Genomic DNA, 21,046 nt, shown 5'->3' with positions numbered 1-21,046 from the left:
GAATGCTACATGGCAATGAGAAAGAATGAAATCTGGCCATTTGTAGCAATGTGGATGGACCTTGAGGATGTCATGCTAAGTGAAATAAGTCAGGTAGAGAAAGACAGATACCATATGTTTTCACTCATATGTTGATCAGGACAAACCTAACAGAAGACCGTGGGGGATGGGGAAGGGGAAAAAATAGTTAAGGAGAGGAAGGGAAGCAAACCATAAGAGACTTAAATACTGAGAACAAACAGAGTTGATGGAAGTTGGGGGTAAAGGAAAGTGAGTGATGGGCATGGAGGAGGGCTCTTGTTGGGCTGAGCATTGGGTGTTATATGGAAACGAACTTGACAATAAACTATATTTTGAAAAAATGATAGCTTAGAGCCACAGACAAATTTGAGAGAGCCTGGATGGAAGCAGTACCTCCCCCATATCCATGTTAGTGCTTGCTCCTAGGAGCCATGGTTGGTCTTTATGCAACAGTACCAAAAATCAAAAACAAAAACAAAACAAACAAACAAAAAACACAAAATGTCCTTTCTCTTTGTTTATTCTCAGACTAGATTTTCTACAACCATAGAGTAGGTTTTAGAAGAGAATGTAATGAAAGAGTAGTGTGCAGTTTTTATCCATCCCTTTATATCAGAGGCTTGCCCTTCCCTTCTTACTTTCTGCCTCCCATTGGCAGCTCAGATGGACACAATGCTGAGCTACCCTAGATCATACAGAGAGATGACAGAAAGTCACAACGACTAAAATCATGGCAGAGCTGAACTGACATACCAGCTCAGAGTTTTATATGAAAGAGAATTGAATTTCTAACTTAACTATTATTTAGTTTTGCTCGTGCAGGAAATGAAATTACTATCCAACTAATATAAACTTCCAGGATTATTATAAGTCTCTGTAGAACTCACCTTGGTCTTCAGATTCATTTACCATTGCTTCCTTCTTATAGTTTTTCAAGATGAAGGAAATCTAGAATCAATACTTTTGGTGGACCAAAGAGTTAAAATCTGTGGCAAACACGTGGGTCACCTGGGTGGTAAAGTCGGTTAAGCCACCAACTTCAGCCCTGGTCATGATCTCACAGTTTGTGGGTTCGAGTCCCACTCAGGCTCTGTGCTGCCAGCTCAGAACCTGGAGTCTGCTTCAGATTCTGTGTTTTCCTCTCTATCTGCCCCTCCTCTACATAGATGCTTGCCCTGCCTTTCTCTCAAAATTAAATAAACACTAAAAGATTTTTTTAATCTATGGCAAACACAACCCCCCTTAGGATATGGAATATCAATCATTACTAATTTGACCCAAATTCATTTTTTTAATTCCCCATTCACCTTTAAAAATATCTAGTATTAAGCTATGACCAGAGGAGAAATATAGATCCCCAGACAAAGATCTATGTAATTTTGGATTTTATTAAGCTATGACCAGAGGAGAAATATAGATCCCCAGACAAAGATCTATGTAATTTTGGATTTTATTTCCCACTCAATCAACAAGGTTCCTCTTGAAAAAAAGAAAGTTTTATCTATATAATATAAAACTATCAGTTGATAATTATTAGTTAGATTTTAATTAATTCCTTAGTGGTTATGCCCAAAGACAATGTTATGACTTAAAATTGTGATGATAGTGTTTAAATAATCAGAGGCTCTTGAGACCTTTTAAATATGCCATAAACTTTCTTTTTCCATCCATTCTGTGTTCTTACATGCACGTGCATGCACACGCACATACACACACAGACACACACACACACACACACACACACACTGCAACTCTATGTAATGCAGGTGAAAGGTACTTAATACAAAACTGCTTTAAAAATAAAATTTAACTATTAGTCATATTTATTCCTTAAATTCTCCCCCTGTACCCTAACCACAGAGGATTTTTCCAGAGGCTCTTTTACAGCACTTAATCTCCAGCCTCATAACATATCTGTTTTTTCATTTTTTGTTTTTGTTTTTTATTTCTCTTCCCCATTAGTATTTCTCAGCTCTAACTCCTTCCTGGAATGACCTCAAGAACTCCATATTATCCTGAGCAGTTCACCTTTTGCTGGTACCTGTCCTCTAGCTCAGCCCTAGACCAACTGTTGCCTAGCGAACAAATTAAGATATTTTGAAAAACTAAAAATCTTTCTGTATGATAACCAGCATCTTTCCAAAACTGGTTATTTAGTATATGTATGGGGTGCCTCATGATCCTTTTCTCATCTCCTACTAGAGAGTACTGAAACATCACATTACAGCCTTCTATGTGTTCATGCCCTTTTCTTTCCTTCCACCTTCCTTAAAAATAATCTACTAAGGTATCTTTATGTTTTGGAAAACTTTAAAAATTATTTTGTGCTAAAATGTTTCTAGTATCCTTAATACTGGTGTTCATCTCACAGGTTTGGCACCTGGGCAGATTCTATTTGAAAAAGTACAACTGTGCTGCCTTCTAGCTCGGTGACTATAGATGTCTTGACCTTGATCAGCCTCAGTTTTCTCACATTTAAAATGTTGCCGCACAATTTTTCTCTGACGATTTTAAAACTGCATGTGTATATGTTTAATGTATGTAATGTGTGTAAATATCTCACCATGTATAAGGCATATAAGACTATCACAAGAAATTCTTAGTGTCTACCTTCCCTTTCTTTAATATTTAGAAGAATATAAAATACTCAAATTATGAGCATTGGTATTTGTCATATGACTGGTTCTGATTTTTGTCTAGGTAGCCAATTTACCCATTCCGAACTGTGCATCGATTCCTACCAAACAAGAAATTGGATTCCAAGTATACACAGAAACACCTTAACCCATTCTTAAACATAAAATAGACAGCCTTACCTATACAGAAGAAGGAAAACCAACGTGCCTTCAAAAATCCATGAGGGAAATTTTTCGTATTTATAAGGGTGATTATTTTTCCCTACGGATTAAAGCAAATCAAGATGAAGCAATCAATTCTGCCAATTAAGAATTTCCTGGGGACAGCTCAAGGACTATTAACATGGGAATAAGGGATGGCTTAAACTTCTCTTCTGTGTCTTCTTCTTCATCTCTCTCAGGAATGGTTTTACTGACCGCTTGCCATGCTTTGCTAGACCCATTCCCTTTCACTGCCTCCATTACTCCCCAGAAAGAACTGCATTCTAAAGAATTTCAGTTTCACTTGTCCACCAAGTGGCACGAGCATATTCTGCCATATGGTATGTGGCAGTAATGATACATTCATTTGATAAAAAGAGATCTTTTAGGGGAGACTGGGTGACTCAGTCAGTTAAGTGTCTGACTCATGATATCACGGGTTGTGGGTTTGAGCCCCGTGTTGGCCTCTGTGCTGACAGCTCAGAGCCTGGAACTGCTTCAGAGTCTATATCTCCCTCTCTCTCTGCCCCTCCCCTACTTGTATTCTGTCTCTCAAAAATAAATAAACATTAGGTTCATTGAAGCATTTTCTAAGAAATGTATTACCACATTTAGTTAGAGAACCTAGTAATGTGTGCTTTATTTTGCAGAAACAGTCAAGTCCTTTAGTGCTAGGTGAGTTACCCTCTTTTGACTTCTTCATCTTTAAAATGCATGAGTATAGGGGCACCTAGATGGCTTAGTTGGTTAAGTGTCCATCTTTGGCTCAGGTCATGACCCCCCCGGTTTGAGGGTTTGAGCCCCGCATTGGGCTCTGTACTGACAGCTCAGAGCTTGGAGCCTGTTTCTGATTCTGTGTCCCCCTCTCCCTCTGCCCCACCCCCACTCACACTTCACACTCTTTCTCTCTGTCTCTTAAAAATAAATAAACATTAAAAATCAAAAAGAATAAATAGAAAATTAACTGATTTGGTGAGAAATCTATAAATGCCCTATGTAGTAATCCAATATTATTGAGAAAGACTGGTTTCATGTTTATTGCTCAGCTTATCTGGTGATTTTTATTAGGTTCACAAGAATAAGTTCACACATTCTGAATAGTATGAATTACAAAATGTCAAGTTGTATCTTTAAGGCAGTTGTGTTTATATCATTGAAAAAAACTGTTCTCTTCATATTACCATGGGATTACATACAGGTCATGCTACATTGAAGAATACATTGATGCTTTGTAATAACACTTATTAATCAGAATATTTGCTTTGTACTGCAAAATAAAGTGATGGTCAAAAAAATAAATAAATAAATAAATAAAATAAAATGCATGAGGATAGTGTATATCCTAGGTCCCTTTCAATTCAAATATTCTGCATTTTAAATATCTTAATGTCAGTAAAATTGAGAAAATAAAATACAAATTACTTCCCTTATTAGAAATTTAGGATAAACAGTATTTTATTTTTCTGAGAACTTAGTGGAACTCAACTTTTGCTCAGCAATTTGAGGGACAAGGGGAGATTTACCACCATGCATTTTGGGATCTTGATCAAGGAATTTGGCAGTACAACTCTGAATTTGTATAGAAATGGGGTGTTCGAAAAATAGGAAGAACATAGGAACAGACAAATTAATGATCAATTTAAATTTTTTTCCTAAAGTCAATCCCAAGATGGAAGGAAAGAACTAGAATATTTGGACTGGAATAAAAATGGTTTGGGAAGAAAACTCTCATTTGCTGGATTAATAATGATAATGGTCAGTCACACAGTCTCTGTCTACCTTGATTAAAACAAGATTATTCTGGTCTCTCAGCCCTACATACTGAATCATGACTGAAAGTCATATTTCCTTCATATCACTACTCAGGTTAAAAAGTGTTTCTGGTTCCTTTTCTCTATCAAGTTAATTCAACAATGAAATCGCCACTGGACAGGTACTTGCAGGATATGAGACAGATAATATTTATACAGAGAGGAATCAGTCTTCAAAGCCAAAGATTTGCAGTAAGTCATTTGCCTAGCTGCCATTCTTGACTCTTAGTTGGACATTCTTTGGAAAAATACTCTACGGTTTTTATTTTGTTATTTATTTATTTAAAAATTTTTAAGTGTTTATTTATTTTGAAAGAGACAGAGACACAGTAGGACCAGAAGAGGGGAAAAGAGAGAGAGAGACACAGAATCTGAAACAGGTTCCAGGCTCTGAGCTGTAAGCACAAAGTCTGATGCAGGGTTTGAACCTTTTATGCCCAGATTAAGGGGCCCCCAAAAACCAAGACCACCAGGGAGTCCAAATCACATATGCAAAAGCAAAGGGAATTTATTTGGGTTTGAGCTCGGTTTCTCAGACCTCACCTATGCTGAGAGCCACGATCATCTGCTGAGCAGGATTTTTACTTCATTAGGGACAAGGGATGGAGTGAAAGGTGGGGTGATAGGCAAGGATTACAATATGATAGGACAGCACACTGGCAGAGGTTGGTGCGGCGCAGGGTGATTGGCTAATTTAAAACTAAATGGGCCTAAAAAGTATCAGGAATTGGGGCGCCTGGGTGGCTCAGTTGGTTAAGCGTCCAGCTTCGGCTCAGGTCATGATCTCACGGTTCGTGGGTTCCAGCCCCGCATCAGGCTCTGTGCTGACAGCTAGCTCAGAGCCTGGAGCTTTCTCTTCAGATTCTGTCTCTCCCTCTCTCTCTCTCTGACCCTCCCCTGCTCGCACTGTCTCTCTCTGTCTCAAAAATAAATAAAAATCATGTAAAAAAATAAGTATCAGGAATGACCTTTTTGGCTTCTTATGATTGGCCTGGGATAGGGGTGGCGCTCTCTCGGGCAATAGGTGGGTGTGGGTCGTTTTTTGTTTTCTTTTTTTCTCTCTGCCGCTGCTGAATCACTCCTGGGATAACAGTAACTTAGGCCTTCTAGTTTCTGAGGCTTATTTGAAGCCTGTCATGGCGTTAGTTTGGCTCTTCAAACCCACAAACCCTGAGATCATGACCTGAGCTAAAGTTGAATGCTTAAACAACTGAGCCACCAAGGCATCTCAATTATGTTATTCATATAAGGAAGCACCTTCCCTCAAGAAAGGCAAATAAAAATGACTGTTTTTTAATTATTTTAATTTTTTTAAGAAAACAGTTTTTACATTACATAATAACAATCAATATGTCAAATTCTTCATCTGGTGATTTTTAGTGCTATGAATCAAAGATTTATGTAGTAATTTCCTCATATTTTCAAATGTCACATTCTTTTTTTTCTCTTTATTATTTGGTGGTTCAAAAGAATCATGACCTATAAGAGAGATACTGTTTTAATTTTGCTACTCATTTTTTCAAGGAGATATCATTGCCCAGCTATATTTGAAAGATAAGATTCAAAAGCAAAGAGGTTTATTTGGTTTACAATGACTGGAAAGATTGAAAATATGGTGGTAAAAGTGAAAACTTGACACTCCCGAATACTCCTAAGCACAATCTGGAGTTCCCATATGGTTTACGGTAAAATCTAATTTTTACTATTATAGTAGCTACAAAGCAGCAGGATGTGATGATAATGTACCATGTCGCCAGTGATTGAGAAGAAAACCCTGATCTGATGTCACACAAGTCTATATCAAATCTCATGTATAGACAATGGCAGCCATATCACAGGAGGACACTTTGTACCCAATACTGTAACTACATGAAAAGCAAATGGTCAGATCATATGGATGTGGTTGTCACAGACAGCATCAGGGACAAAGCGTTGACCTAACACCAATGTGATCATGTTTTACTGTTCAAATAAATTGATCAAGGAAATGACTTTTTTAAATGAAAGATTAACTGATATATGTGGGATTGGCAGATCGGCAAAAAAAAATAGTATGAGAATGTGATCCACCGAGTTAGGCTCAAGTGTTCCACAAGAAGAGACACAGATAACTAGAGATAAGACAAAGAAAAGCTGCAACAATGGTCAACTGGTCAACCTCAGAAAGCTAAATTCCTTTCTTTCAGATCTGATTTATCCTGAACATTTCAAAGGAAATCTTGTTTAAGAAAATAAAAATAGACCAAATGCACATGAATAAATTATACACAATTAACATTCCATCAGTGTATCTCATATGTTTTCCAATTCTCATCACCTTATACAACTAATATTATAATTTCCAATGTGTAAACATTCTCTAATTATCTATCATCTATCTATCTAATCTATCATCTATCTATCTATCTATCATCTGTTTATTACTTACTTGGTTGTTAAGGGAGCATAGACTATGTACCAGGTTAAACAATAGAAAAATAACTGCTTTCAAATTTTATATCTGACTTTGTGGCATTTACAAGATTATGGGGAATACAGACATCAATTAATTAACCAAAACTATAAAGGTATTATATATAAACAATGATAAATGTAATAACAGAACAATACAGAAAGCTATGAGAGGAGACAAAATCTTGAATAGGTGAAGTAACTTTATTGTTAATAATAAAAATCAGTTCACTTTTATTGAGTGATACTATGTATCATGCATTGTACCAAGTATTAAGTACATTATAGGTATTTTTTAAATGTTTTTATCTAAGTATAGTTAACACAGAATGCTACCTTAGTTTCAGGTGTACACCATATGTATTTATCCATTTTTCTACACAGCTTCCCTATGAGAAAATACTATATATATATATATATACACACACACACATATATATATATATATATATGTGTGTGTGTGTATATATATATATATATATTTTTTTAAACAGAGGAGAAAATGAGGCAGAGAGAGGTTAAGTAACTTGCCTAGTAAATCTGATTCCAAAGTTTATGTTCTTAACTATTAATTTAGCTGATAAATGATGGGGTCAGGATCTGATTACAAAGCTCACTTAATTGAACAGATTGAATTTGTCTATACCTTATAAAATAGGATATCTTCTCATAGTAGATTATATTATTGAGTATGCACTTTCAGCTGTCAATCAGCTGATTGACAATATTTTTGGAACACAGAAAATGATAGTTTTGCTCCTTTCACAACTTTCACCTTCAAAAACCTAGAGGGAGAAAAGAGATACCTCATGAGAGCTTTTGTAATTAATAAGGAAATCCTGTTATTTTTAGGTAAAAATCCCGAGTCTACTGATATAAGTAATTAATACAAAAAGCACAGCATGAGCGTATATTTACTCCATGTCCAACACAGTGCAATACGAATTAAAAAAATAAGGTGTCTAATGGTGTAATTCTAGCCAGTCAGCCAATTCATGGAAGTGCTTGGCAAAGTTCCTCTTTTAAGTTTTGTGCCCGTGGACATAACTATAACTTCATATTGCTATTCTCAGTCACACATATCAATGCGTTATGAGTCACTGGTACTTCTGAGCAATACCATTAGCCTATTATTAATATATCTTCACAGTCATTTGTTGGTTCATCCCACGATATTTTCTTACATATGCAAAACTGGAGGCATTTGGTTCACTTTCAGAATGGAGTTTCATTTTCTTTGTGTTCTACAATCATTATTGCATCTTTATTTCATTCCAAGCTAGGCTGTAAAAAGAGAGACAAAGGCCCTGAGAGTCAGAAAATTGGAATAAAGGAACAGTTTCTAAATAACTGCACACGTGTGTATGCTCAAACAGCAGTTGAGCTCTAGGTATCTGTTTAGGTAGAATCCATCACACAATTAACTGAATGTTAAAATTTACAAAAGTAGTTATTTGCTTAGGTATGTGTTTTAACAACATCTGCAGACAACTTGACTTTCAAAGTAAAGATATTTAAAGAACATCTAGTAATAGAAAGTTTGAAATGATTATATGGGATAATATAAAATTAATAAATATAAAAATATTACCTTATAGAAAATATTGAGCAGAAATAAGCTCTCAGGTAGAAAAGAAGCTTTGAAATATGACTGAGAAAAACATGTCCATAGGGGAAGTGGCTGATTACAGTTCTATGGCTTTTTCTTTTTCATTGAAAGTAACGTGTACATATGTGATCACGAATATTTTCTAATGCTTATTTTGTTCAGATCCTGCCTAGTCTGACATAACATTGTACTAGGAGCTAGAACTATGCTGACACAGGTGCACGAAGAATGAACGAGTCCTTTTCTTCTACAATTATCTAAGACCAACTGCAATTCACTGAGGATATGTTCTTTCTGTTCTCTGCTGCACTTCCATTTTCTTATCTTATGTAACACTTAACAACTTGCATTGATTTTTCTCTTTGCAGAATTCTGTACAATCCTAGAGCTCCTTGAGTGTTCTTGCTTGGTATTGGAACAACACTTGGCTTATTATAGGTACTCAGTAAACATTCTTCAACTCGGCTTAGGCTTTGTAGCTGCAAAACTTACCTCTCTAAAAATCAACCTGTCTTTTGCATTCTTTAGCATAAAAATATTGACCAGTCAGCATATTTAATTATAAAATTAGGTATATAAAATTGGATATATAATAATTAATTGTGCTAAAGCACAATTGTGGATAAAACTTGAATGATGGTACAAATAGAAAATATCCGTCCCATCCCGAAAAATAGATTAATAGACAAAAATGAAGGATGGTATGAAAACCCCAGATTCCAAGAGGTTGGGATATCATTGATAAACTCTAAAGAAGTGACAATTTCTTTTGAGGCAAGCCATATGTTTTTGTAAAAGACATCCATTGCCTGCCTCAAGAGTTAATATGTAAAAACTAATTGGACGTTTTTGTGTACTATTATGGCAGAAAGAGGAAAGTGTCTTATTGAAAGTGATCCTCACGAGTGGGGAGGAATAAATGGACATCAGGCATGGTCCTGGAGTTGTTATCATGACTTTTCTCTCCCAGAGGTGACAGTGAAAGACCCGACTAATGCCATGACAGGCTTCAGATTTCCCTCCCAAGTTAGTAGGTATGAGTTTCAGTTTCCTCAGAGTGATCAAAATGGTTAAAGAAAAGAGCACACAGTGCCTAAAAGGAAACTGTCTTTACAAGGCCTTATTGGGGAGGGCCAGAAGACATATTTTACATTCCTAAGGGTGGAGGCTTGGAAGCTGGGGACCATAAATAGCTGCTTAATGTTAGTGAGCCAATCCCTTGCCACTTCACCAAGCCCCACAAGGGGGTCCTTAGCTCACCCCGTAATTGGTTATTTTCAAAGAAACACCAGATGTCATGATTGGGTCCCGCCAAATGTAGTGGACACCCTAGAGATTCTGAATGGTTAAGATTGTTACTAGGGCTGCTGTGTGATTACAATTGGATTACTGTGCCTATGACACAATTTCTTGTAACTCCCCCCTTCTAAACTCCATGAAAACCCTGCTCAGCTATTGTTCAGGGCTCTCAGCACGGATCTATTGCATTGGTGAGGTCTGAGAGTTCAAGCTTAACCCTGAATAAATGCCCTTTGCTTTTCCATACGTGACTTGGACTCCTTGATGGTCTTGACTGCTGTGCAGTTTTGCAATCTCGGCATAACAACAGCAAGTCTCAATCAGCAGTTCCGATCACATTCCTCTAGAAAATGGACTAAAACCCTTGCATAGCAGTTAGTACGGAACAAAAGCTACTAAAAATTAGCTCATGACAGTCAACTGTGTGTGTATGTATGTATATAGTCATATATCAGTTTGTAGGTATAAAGGTTTTCCAAAAACATAACCAACCAACAATAGTGATAACGTTGAAGAGAAACAATGGAAGATCAGGGTGGCGGTAAGGGGAGAAAATCTTTTATTTCTGTAGAGATTGAATGTTTTACTATAAGAATGTGTAATTTTTACAATGTGAAAGTAATATTTGATGCTATACATGTAAAAGTGTATAAAAGAAGAGAAATTATCCACCCGATCTATATATCTAAACTCCAATCCTTTACACCCTCAATGCACAAACATCACCTGTAAAACTGTAAATCTCCTGTGCCCTCTTTAATGTTTTGTCATCAGATTGTAGATTTTTATTATAGATTAAAAGTTGACTTTACTTTAAATACAGTTAAACTTGGATCCAGTTCTCATAAGTATATCTTTATATAATTTATAAAGGATACATTGTGATTTTATTTCAAAAGTACATCTCTTCTCATCAGTTTCCAAAAAGCTTGTTTTACATTCTTGTTCCTCAGACTATAAATGATGGGGTTCAACATAGGGCTTATAAAAGTGTAGAAAACAGCAATAATTTTAGACTGCTCCACTGACTTGTCCGTGGGAGGTCTAACATACATGCAGAAGAGTGTCCCATAAAATACAGTCACTGCCACCAGATGGGACCCACACGTGGAAAAAGCTTTGTGCCTGCCTTCAGCAGAATGCATCCTCAAGATGGCAATGAGAATGAAGATGTAGGAGATGAGGATTATGAGGAGGGAGTTGGAGAGGTTAAATCCTGCTACCACAAACATGGATGTCTCTTTAATGAAAGTATCAGAGCAGGACAGCTGGATGAGGGGTGGGTCAGCACAGTAGAAGTGATTGATAATATTGGAGCCACAGAAGGTCAAGCGGTACGTCCACATGGTTTCCATCAGGCCACTGAGGAAGCCGTACACATATGGACCGGCAATCAGGCGAATACAGACCCCTCTGGACATCTTGCTGCTGTAAAGTAAAGGGTTACAAATGGCCATGTACCTATCATAAGCCATTACAGCTAGCATGTAATATTCAGTAATCACCATGGCAATGAAAAAGTAACACTGGACTAAACAGGCAGCATAGGAAATGGTTTTCTTCTCTGATAAGAAGTTCACCAACATCTTGGGAGTCACATTGGTGGAATAACACAAATCCAAGCAGGACAAACTGGCAAGAAAGAAGTACATGGGAGTATGGAGGCGTGAGTCTGTCCTGATCAATACCAACATCCCAAGGTTCCCCCCCACAGTGATCAAGTAAATCACCAGGAACAGCACAAAGAGGATGGGCTGAAGCTCTGGACGATCTGTTAATCCCAAGAGAACAAATTCAGTCACCAGGGTGGAATTTCCTCTGACCATTTTCTTAGCTGCCAGCATTGTTCACTTAGATGAATTAAAACAAAGTAAGAAGTGAATGAGAAGTCTAACATATATTTCTTCTCTCTCCTTCTCTCATTCTCCTTCTCACACTCTCAATCACTCTCACACATGACTATTATCAGCATCTGAGATTGCAGGAACTGAGACTTTTAAGAAGGTGGTAACTCCTAGAAGTTAAAGGTTTAATGTGTAGATAGTTCCCAAGGGAATGGCTCATGTGACACCAACTTGTTTCAGAATGAAGACCTTATAACCCAAAGTCTGTCTACAAATGCATTGAACCACCAACTGTCACTTACAGTTTTCTATAAAATATTGAGCTTCATCAATAAGCATGGGAATGGTTCAAGATGAAATGGTGACATGTGTTTGAAAACACTTCTGCAGTCAACAGTGTGTGCATATTTAGAAGTTCAACTTTTGAGAACTACACTCCCCACTGGTTGTAGAACACAAATTACAGGGGTTTGAAGGAAAGGCTCTGGAGCCTGTTTTCACTGGGATATCAATAAGGTGCAGGAAACTGTGGTATTCACATGTGAATAGACCAAAGATGATGATCGCAAATTTGAAAATAACAAAGTCCTGTATAAATCACTAAGGAAAGAAGTTTCATTCCAAAGCATTTGTATGAAGAAAGATAGACATAGGTTGTGGAAAAAAGAAGTGGCCAAATAAGTGGGTATACTTTTGACTAAAATTATCAATTCATATAATATCAATTATTCTGAAAGAATAAAATGAGAAAGTATTTTTCCAGGAGTCGGGAGAATATATTTTCATCACGGATTCTCAATGTTGTCGTGTTATTGTACGTGATAGACTAAATAAGATAAGGATCAGAACTTGAATGCCTGTGGGAGCCAGTTAGATAATAAGGATGAATGAAGTGATCTGGGTACAAGGATGAAAACAAATGAACTAGAGGGTGAGTCCCAGGCTAAAAAGCCGGCAGCCACTCAGGACAGTGGAATTTTTACTACATGATAATGTGAGCCCTGTGTTTCAAAATCTTAAGAGCATCCAAATGTAAACAGGTATCAAGATTCATTTTTTAATGTGAAACTTACCGTATGCAGTGTTGGCAAATAATTTCATTTTTAGGCCTTTGAACCTTTTAACCAGAACATTAAAAAAGTGGTTCGTATTTCTCATCCACTGGAGATACAAATGACAATTCCATACAATGGCAATGTCACCAGCTGTATCTGCAATATCTAAAGCTGTTCCTGGATATTGAACCCAGTGTCCTCAAATCAGCTACATCGACTCAGTGATGCTTCCAGAATGTTGTATGATTTAATCATGATAATAAGATAATCTTTTTATTTATTTATTTATTTAGTTAGTTAGTTAGTTATGAGAGAGAAAGCAGGAGTGGGGGAAGGTACAGAGAAAGAAGGGGACAGAAAACCCAAAGCAGGCTCTGTTCAGACAGCAGCAAGTCCATGCAGGGCTCAAACTCATGAACTGAGATAATGACCTGAGTGAAAGTCAGAAGCTCAACTGACTGAGCCACCCAGGCACCCCAATAAGATAATCTTTGAATGCAAACAGCATTGGACACTACACATATGTGAGTCACTTTACTAGGGAAATAAAGGTAACTGGTAACAGTGCTTGTCTTGACAAAGCTGGATCATATCTTCATAGTAAAGGAGGCATGTGAAGAGAAAATTAAGGTCATATGTGATAGGTTCACATTGGAACCAAGTAACTAACTGTGTCCAGAAAATCAGGATAGCCTCAAAGAATGGTCACTTTTTGATGGGACTTACAGGATAACTAAGGATTTTCTAGAAAGATAAGTGTAGGGAGGGCTCTCAGATGGAGTGACTAGTACATACAGAGACAGGAGGCTTTCAAGATAAATCAAAGATATACCATGTAGATCCAGGGATGAATTTTCTATAGATTAAATCTACAACATTGGTCTTTGAGAGCAAAATACAATAATTTGAGAATCAGAATTTGTGTAAATAGCAAAAGTTCTCTTTCCTCACTGGCCAGAAAGATGAATCTATTTGGAAAATACTCCTTAGCATTACATGTAAATCTTCCATTTCAATGGCATTAAGACACTCATCTCATCTTTAGATCTGTACAACTATGCCCTAAAAACTAGCACCTGGTGGCTCATCATAATATATTTAACAGCTAATAAAAGCAATAAAAATATAAAAGAGAAATATGAATTTAATTTGCCTGTTTCTTACCATCTTCTTCAAATAAGTTGAGCAAGCTTGCTTTACAATTTAAGAAGGAAAAGACTATGTTTTGATTATAGTACTTCTTCCCATGCACACAGGCCCTTCAGTTTTACAAAGCAAGAATGCTCTTCTATTTTATTGTACCTTTAGGAGGAGAACGCTGCAACTAATACACAGCAAGTACAATAGGAAAGGGGGGGGGATGGGGCACGCATAAACCTTCAGCTTGCTGTCACCAAAGTTTATAGATTAGTATTTTCAAAACTGTATACATCAGAACAACTGGATATCAGACAAAAAAATGGGTCTTTGGTAAAACTAAATTTGAAAAATGCTGAGTTGTTTTAAATGTTTATTTTTGAGAGAGAGAGAGAGAGAGAGAGAGGGAACAGAGGGGAAGGGCAGAGAGAGGGGAAGACACGGAATCCAAAGCAGGCTCCAGGCTTTGAACTGTCAGCACAGAGCCTGATGCAGGGCTTAAACTCCTGAACTGTGAGATCATAACCTGAACCGAAGTTGGGTGCTGAACCGACTGAGCCACCCAGGCTCCTCCCAAATGCTGTGTTTTGAAAAAGAGACGGGAAAATGGGTTTCTCTGTTGCAGGGAGTCTCAGAGCCTTTTAATGCCCACAGGCACTGTGCAGCTACCCAAGGTGGGCAACAGCATGCAGCCTTTCCTGTGCTCAGTCATTCAAAGAGCCTGGAGCATCTCTATTCTTATTCGACTTAGAAACCCTAATTCCACCCAGAGCACCAGAGATTGCTATAGCACCCTTGCCCCTTAATAGCGAAACAAAACACAGGAATGTAAGATCCATCTTGCACCACTTGGAAAATCAGCTTGTTCCAGCAGTTCCACTGGTAGCGCACTAAAGCACTTTTGAAATTATCATTGATTCATGCTCTCAAAAACTTGTTTGGAGGAAATACAGAGCTTGGAAGAGGAACCCCGTAAATGGGAAGGAATGGAAGCAAGCAGAAAAAACCTAAGAACTACTAGCGAAATAAAATGTGATGTGACATCAGGTCTCTGTATATCAATTGGAGGTCGATGCATGTTTTTCTGCTCCCAAGCACATAATCCGTGCAACTGGACCCTAAACACTAGCCCCTGTTTGCACAGCATTTCATATCAAGCAAATAATAATTGTTGCTTATTAAATGTCTATTTGAGATTGGATATGTGGTAAATTATTATATATGTGAATATAATATAAGTTTCACATATTTTAAACCTTCTCATGTAATTTGCACATATTTTAACTTTTCTGTGATGAAATTATTACATATTATTTTTAAAATCATGCTTCCTTGGTTTCTACTCCTCTGTCTTTTTACAGACCTGTCTTGCAATCCATGACCCTGTTTCAAAAATCAGTTTAGTTGAGGGGCACCTGGGTGGCTCAGTCAGTTAAGCGTCCAACTTCAGCTCAGGTCATTATCTCATGGTTCATAGGTTCCAGCCCCGCATCAGGCTCTGTGCTGACAGCTCAGAACCTGGAGCCTGCTTCGGATTTGGTGTCTTTTTCTCTCTCTCTGCTCCTTGCCTGCCCACAATCTGTCTCTCTGTCTCTCAAACATAAATAAACATTTTAAAAAATTAAAAAATAAAATAAAATAAAACCCATCTAATTGAGCTTCTTATTGATTCAAATTTTAAAGGCCAAAAATATCTGGAAATACGATTCTCAATATCTTAAAAAAAAATTTGATATTGGAAAAGGGCATGTGACAAAAGCTGTTGGTAAGTTAAATATTTTTGATAGATCTCTATGATAACTCCAAACCAAACCTGCTGCATTAGAAGAAAAGCCATTTTTTTTCTACTGCAAATAAGTATCTGAATAATTTTGGAATACTTAATAGAAATTCAACTGAAGATTATTTTTCTCTCTATGAGCAAAAACTTGTAGAGCTTTCTTGCATGTCTGGGCTCAACTTTAATGGCTATGCGAACTACTCTTGAAAAGCTTCCTCCTCAAATTACTGCACCCACCATTCCCTGAAGTCGGAAAGATTGTTCATTCATTTGATATTGATTTAAGGAGTAGCAAAATTTACCTTCCATGATTCTTATTTTCTAATTCCAATTTCAATATAGAATGCCGAGTAATTCATACTGAATTATTGGAGAGATCACTGAACTAGTTTTTTAATAGTCGTGCACATTTTGCTCTCTGCATGAGAAATCTCACACACACACACACACACACACACACACACACACAATTTAAATTTCAGTGAGTTAGAAAACCAGACATTCTCCTAAACAAAGATTTCCCTCTGACTTTGATATCGAACTTGAAATTTCTGGATTAATTAGAAGTCAGTGCAAGTAGCAATGAGTTTCTTTTTTAATCTATGTCCCTTATTTCAAGTAGTTTAATGAAAATAAAATTCAACATAAGCTTTCACTGGCTCGATAATGTCAAATTGCTTTTCTCCAGATTGGAATAAACAAAATAGCAGAGACAACATAGATTTTTCATGCAAGTGAATTTGAATCACAAGGATATTGATATGCAAACATATTTTCTACTATGTAACAACACAAGAAAACAGAACATTACTTGATAATTTAGGAGGGATTATTGAGCAAGCAAACAGGTGTCATATAAGATAAACTGGTAATATTTGGTGAAAATTTGGAGTTCCAAGGATTTATGCTCCCACTCAAAATCAATTGATCAAAGTGTAAAGCTCACTTCTATAAGTATTATTGACATCCCTGCTGGTTGAATGTTCATTTGGGGAATAGTTTGCCATCTTCAGGATTCAATTTAAAGGCAAATGTTGAAGATAGCAGCATAAGTCTGAATTGCTTTCATTTTTGCTAACTGCTCCAAGTGCACAAGGTTGATACTTTAAGGTAGGAAATGACAAAACAGCTAAATAGGTCATGCAGTGGGTGGGGCCAAGCATCTCACATGAATAATAATTTCCCCAAGGAGCACCTTCCTTGTCTACTCTGTCATAAGAAACTAAAGTTTCTTCCCCTCTCTTAGATTTACATTCCAGTGTTTCACAAATTTAAGAGCAAGGTGCATTACCTGTTACAATGAATGAATTTAAATTATAGATCTTGTTACACAATATGGCTTTATACCAGTCAATGATATCAGTAAAAACTCTTTTGAATCTTCGTTTAGAAAACAATTACCAGGGCACCTGGGTGGCTTAGTTTGGTAAAGTGTCCAACTTAGGTTCAGGTCACAATCTCACAACTTGTGAGTTTGAGCCCCACATTGGCCTGTGTACTGACCACTGAGAGCCCGGAGCTTGCTTTGGATTCTGTGTCTCCCTCTCTCTCTCTGCCCCTCCTCTGCTTGCTCACTCTCTTTCTCTCTCATTCTCTCTCTCTCTCTCTCAAAAGTAAATAAACATTATTTTTTTTTAGAAAGCAATCATTTAACCTTGATATAGTGACTTTCTTTCTGTGAACTTGAGTCCTCATCTATTCAATATCATTCTTTGGCTAAATAATTTCTAAAATGCCCATCATTTGTAACATTCCGATTCAGCATTTATGTAGTTACAAATCCTATATCCATTACTAGCCATGTATCTCTTAGTTTAATATTAAATTCCCCCCCCAAATTTCTCTCCCAAATAATTTAAAAAGATTTATAAAGTTCTATAAGAGTTTTATTTTTGCTAAAATAAATATGAGAATTCTTTCTTGAATTTTTCTCTTTTCAGTTATTTGATATCGGGGGGCTGCTCTTCCAACAGATAGTATTATTTTTTAAGATATTTATTTATTTTTGAAAAAGAGAGGAGAGAGCCGGGGAGGAGCAGAGAGAGAAGGAGGCAGAGGATCCCAGGGAGGCTCAGCGTCATCAGCACAGAGCCAGACATGGGCTCAAACACACCCACCGTGAGATGACCTGAGCCAAAGCCAAGAGCCAGATGCTCAACCAACTGAGTCACCTCGATGCCTCAACAGATATTATTCTTCTAAAAATTATGAGATCATCAAGTGTTTCCTCTCATATGGTTATATAATATGTGTTCAATTATTGAATGGATGAAGAGAATACTATTTGTAAACTGATGGTGTAAGCACATAATTCCAGCAAGACTTTAATATTTTCTAGTGACCAATCTGAATAAAAACATATACAAACTCCTTGTAACTGGTCAAGAAACTAAGCTAACATTCAAAGCTGCCTCTGTGGTCCCCTGACTCCTAGAATGAAGATCCAAAACTGAAATAGGAAGACATACTGCAAGTATAGAAGTCAGAAATTTTATTCTTACCTCACCCCAGGAAAAATTCTTTCAGAGACACTAGTGGTCCAAATGATGAGATGCTGGGAGTGATTTATACCCAAATTGTAATTTGAAGCTCCTATCCTTAAACTATTTTTCAACATACACTGAGAAATAATTACAATATTATTAAAAGAAAAAACACCAGGGAAATGATAACTTATGCAGACTTGTACTAATTAGAGTCTTGGGATTTCCTCCATCCTACTGCACCAGTTCGTAATAATTTTGAGCTGATTGTTTTGAGTGAGTAGGGGTTTATTTTCACGGAATTTTTGTATTATGGACCACCATTTATTCTAACCAGATAAACAGAACAACTAATAATAGCTTAAAATAATGACACAAGTCATGGTCTTTGATGTTTTTGTGATTTTTCCTGATCTAAATTGTGTTATAGCCATATAATTGCTATTGAATGAATGTTTGCTGGAAGGACTTTCATATATAGAATGAAGTCGTCAAATTATAACATCCAGTGAGTGAAATCATTTGGGTAGGATATAATAACGAGTTCTACTAGAGTTCATTCATGATGCTAAGTTCATTTCTTAATGGTATTATTTGTTTTTAGGTATTGAATTTGATAGTATCTTTATAGATCTTGAATAATAACCCTGTAGGGGCCAGTTAACCATAGAGAGTTGGGACAAAAAGGCTTTCCTTTCCAGGGAGTAGTTTTATTCATGCTGGCATGGGCCTCATGGGCTGAGACCCAAAAGGCTGAGCCCGAAGTCAGCAAGGGGTTGCCTTTTGCACAAATTTTGCTCCTTTGTCTCCCATACATGGTGACATACAGTCTATGTTACAGAGTCATGAACAATGTCACGTACACATACACAGCTTGATTGCCTTCCCTTGTCTTGAGGTTTTCACCACATTCCTTGGGGTTCTACCACAACCCTTTATCAAATATGTCTTTTGCAAATATCTTCTCCCAGTCTGTACACTGCCTTGTAGTTTCCAAAGCTAACATCAAGCTTTTGATGTTGATGAAGTCCCAATAGTTCATGTTTGCTTTTGCTTTTTTTTTGCATTCTGCGAGGTATTCAAAAAAGAAGTTTGGCTGGCTGGTGTCAAAGAGGTTACTGCCTGTGTTCCTCTCTAGGACTTTGATGGTTTCCTGGCTCCCATTTAGGTCATTCATCTATTTTGAATTTATTTTTATGTGTGCTGTAAGAAGGTGGTCCACTTTCATTCTACTGCATGTCACTGCCCAGATTTCCCATCACCATTTGTTGAAGAGATTGTCTTTTTCCATTGGCTATTCTTTCCTGCTTAGTCAAAGATGAGTTGACCATATAGTTTTGACTCTATTCTGGGGTTCTCATTTCTGTTCCATCAATCTATGTGTCTGTTTTTCTGCCAGTTCCATACTGTCTTGATACTACAACTTTGTGATACAGCTTGAAATCCAGAATCATGATGCCTCCAGTTTAGTTTTGTTTTGTTTTCAGGATTGTTTTGACAATTTGGGGCCTTTTGTGGCTCCATACTAATTTTAGAACTGTTTGATATATCTCTGCAATGAATACTGGTGGCAATTTAATAGGGGTTGCATTAAATGTGTAAGTTCCTTTGGGTAGCATAGACATTTTAACAATCTTTTTTCATCCAATCCATGAACATGCAATGTTTTTCCATTTCTTAGTGTTTTCTTCAATATCTTCCATAAGTCTTCTATAGTTTTCAGAGTACAGGTTTTTTTTTTACCTTTTTAGTTATGTTTATTCTTATGTATCTTATTGTTTTTGGTGCAATTGTAAGTGGGATATATTCCTTGATTTCTTTCTGGTTCTTTCTTATTTGTACATAGAAATGCATCTACAAATATTTGCACACGTATTTGTGCACATTGATATTATATCCTATAACTTTGCTGAATTCATGTTTTAGTTCTGCCGATTTTTTTGGTGGAGTCTTTTGGGTTTTCTACATAGAGTATCATGCCGTCTGCAAATTGTGAAAGCATGACTTCTTCCTTGCCAGTTTGGGTGTCCCTTATTTCTTTTTGTTTTCTGATTGCTGAGGTTTAGACTTCCAACTATATCCTAAATAGTAATGGGGAGAGTGGGCATCCTTGTCTTTTTCCTGACTTTGGGGAAAGTATCTCAGTTTTTGTCCACTGAGGATGATATTAGCTGTGGGTCTTTCAAATGTAGCCTTTATGATGTTGAGGTATGCTTCATCTATCCCTACTTTGTTGAGGGCCTTTATAAAAAATCCATGTTTGTCAAATGCTTTTTTGGGTTTTTTTTAATCTAATGAAAGGATTATATGGTTCTAATCCTTTGTTTTATTAATGTGATGTACTGCATCAATTAATTTATCAACAGAACTCCCCTATGACCCAGCAATAGCACTGCTGGGGATCTACCCAAGGGATACAGAAGTGCTGATGCACAGGGGCACAAGTACCCCAATGTTCATAGCACCACTTTTAACAATAGCCAAATCATGGAAAGAGCCTAAATGTCCAACACCTGATGAATGAATCAAGAAGATGCGGTATATATAGTCAATGGAATATTACATGGCAATGAGAAAGAATGATATCTGGCCATTTGTAGCAAAGTGGATGGACCTCGAGGGTGTCATGCTAAGTGAAATAAGTCAGGCGGAGAAGGACAGATACCATACATTTGCACTCATAGGTCTAACAGGAGAACAGGAGAAACCTAATGGAGGA

General features: G+C 36.9%; 1 protein-coding gene across 1 annotated transcript; it reads right to left on the bottom strand.

Moving 5' to 3' along the window:
- Positions 1-10,915: 10,915 nt before the first annotated feature.
- Positions 10,916-11,872, bottom strand: LOC115271728 (olfactory receptor 1030). Its single transcript, XM_029914660.1, has one exon. The coding sequence runs from the start codon at positions 11,870-11,872 to the stop codon at positions 10,916-10,918; it is 957 nt and encodes a 318-aa protein (XP_029770520.1).
- Positions 11,873-21,046: the final 9,174 nt, after the last annotated feature.

This window comes from Suricata suricatta, chromosome 11, assembly GCF_006229205.1.
Source record: "Suricata suricatta isolate VVHF042 chromosome 11, meerkat_22Aug2017_6uvM2_HiC, whole genome shotgun sequence".
NCBI lineage: Eukaryota > Metazoa > Chordata > Mammalia > Carnivora > Herpestidae > Suricata > Suricata suricatta.
Note: the sequence above shows the minus strand (reverse complement) of the source record. Positions and strands in the feature narration are given on the sequence as shown.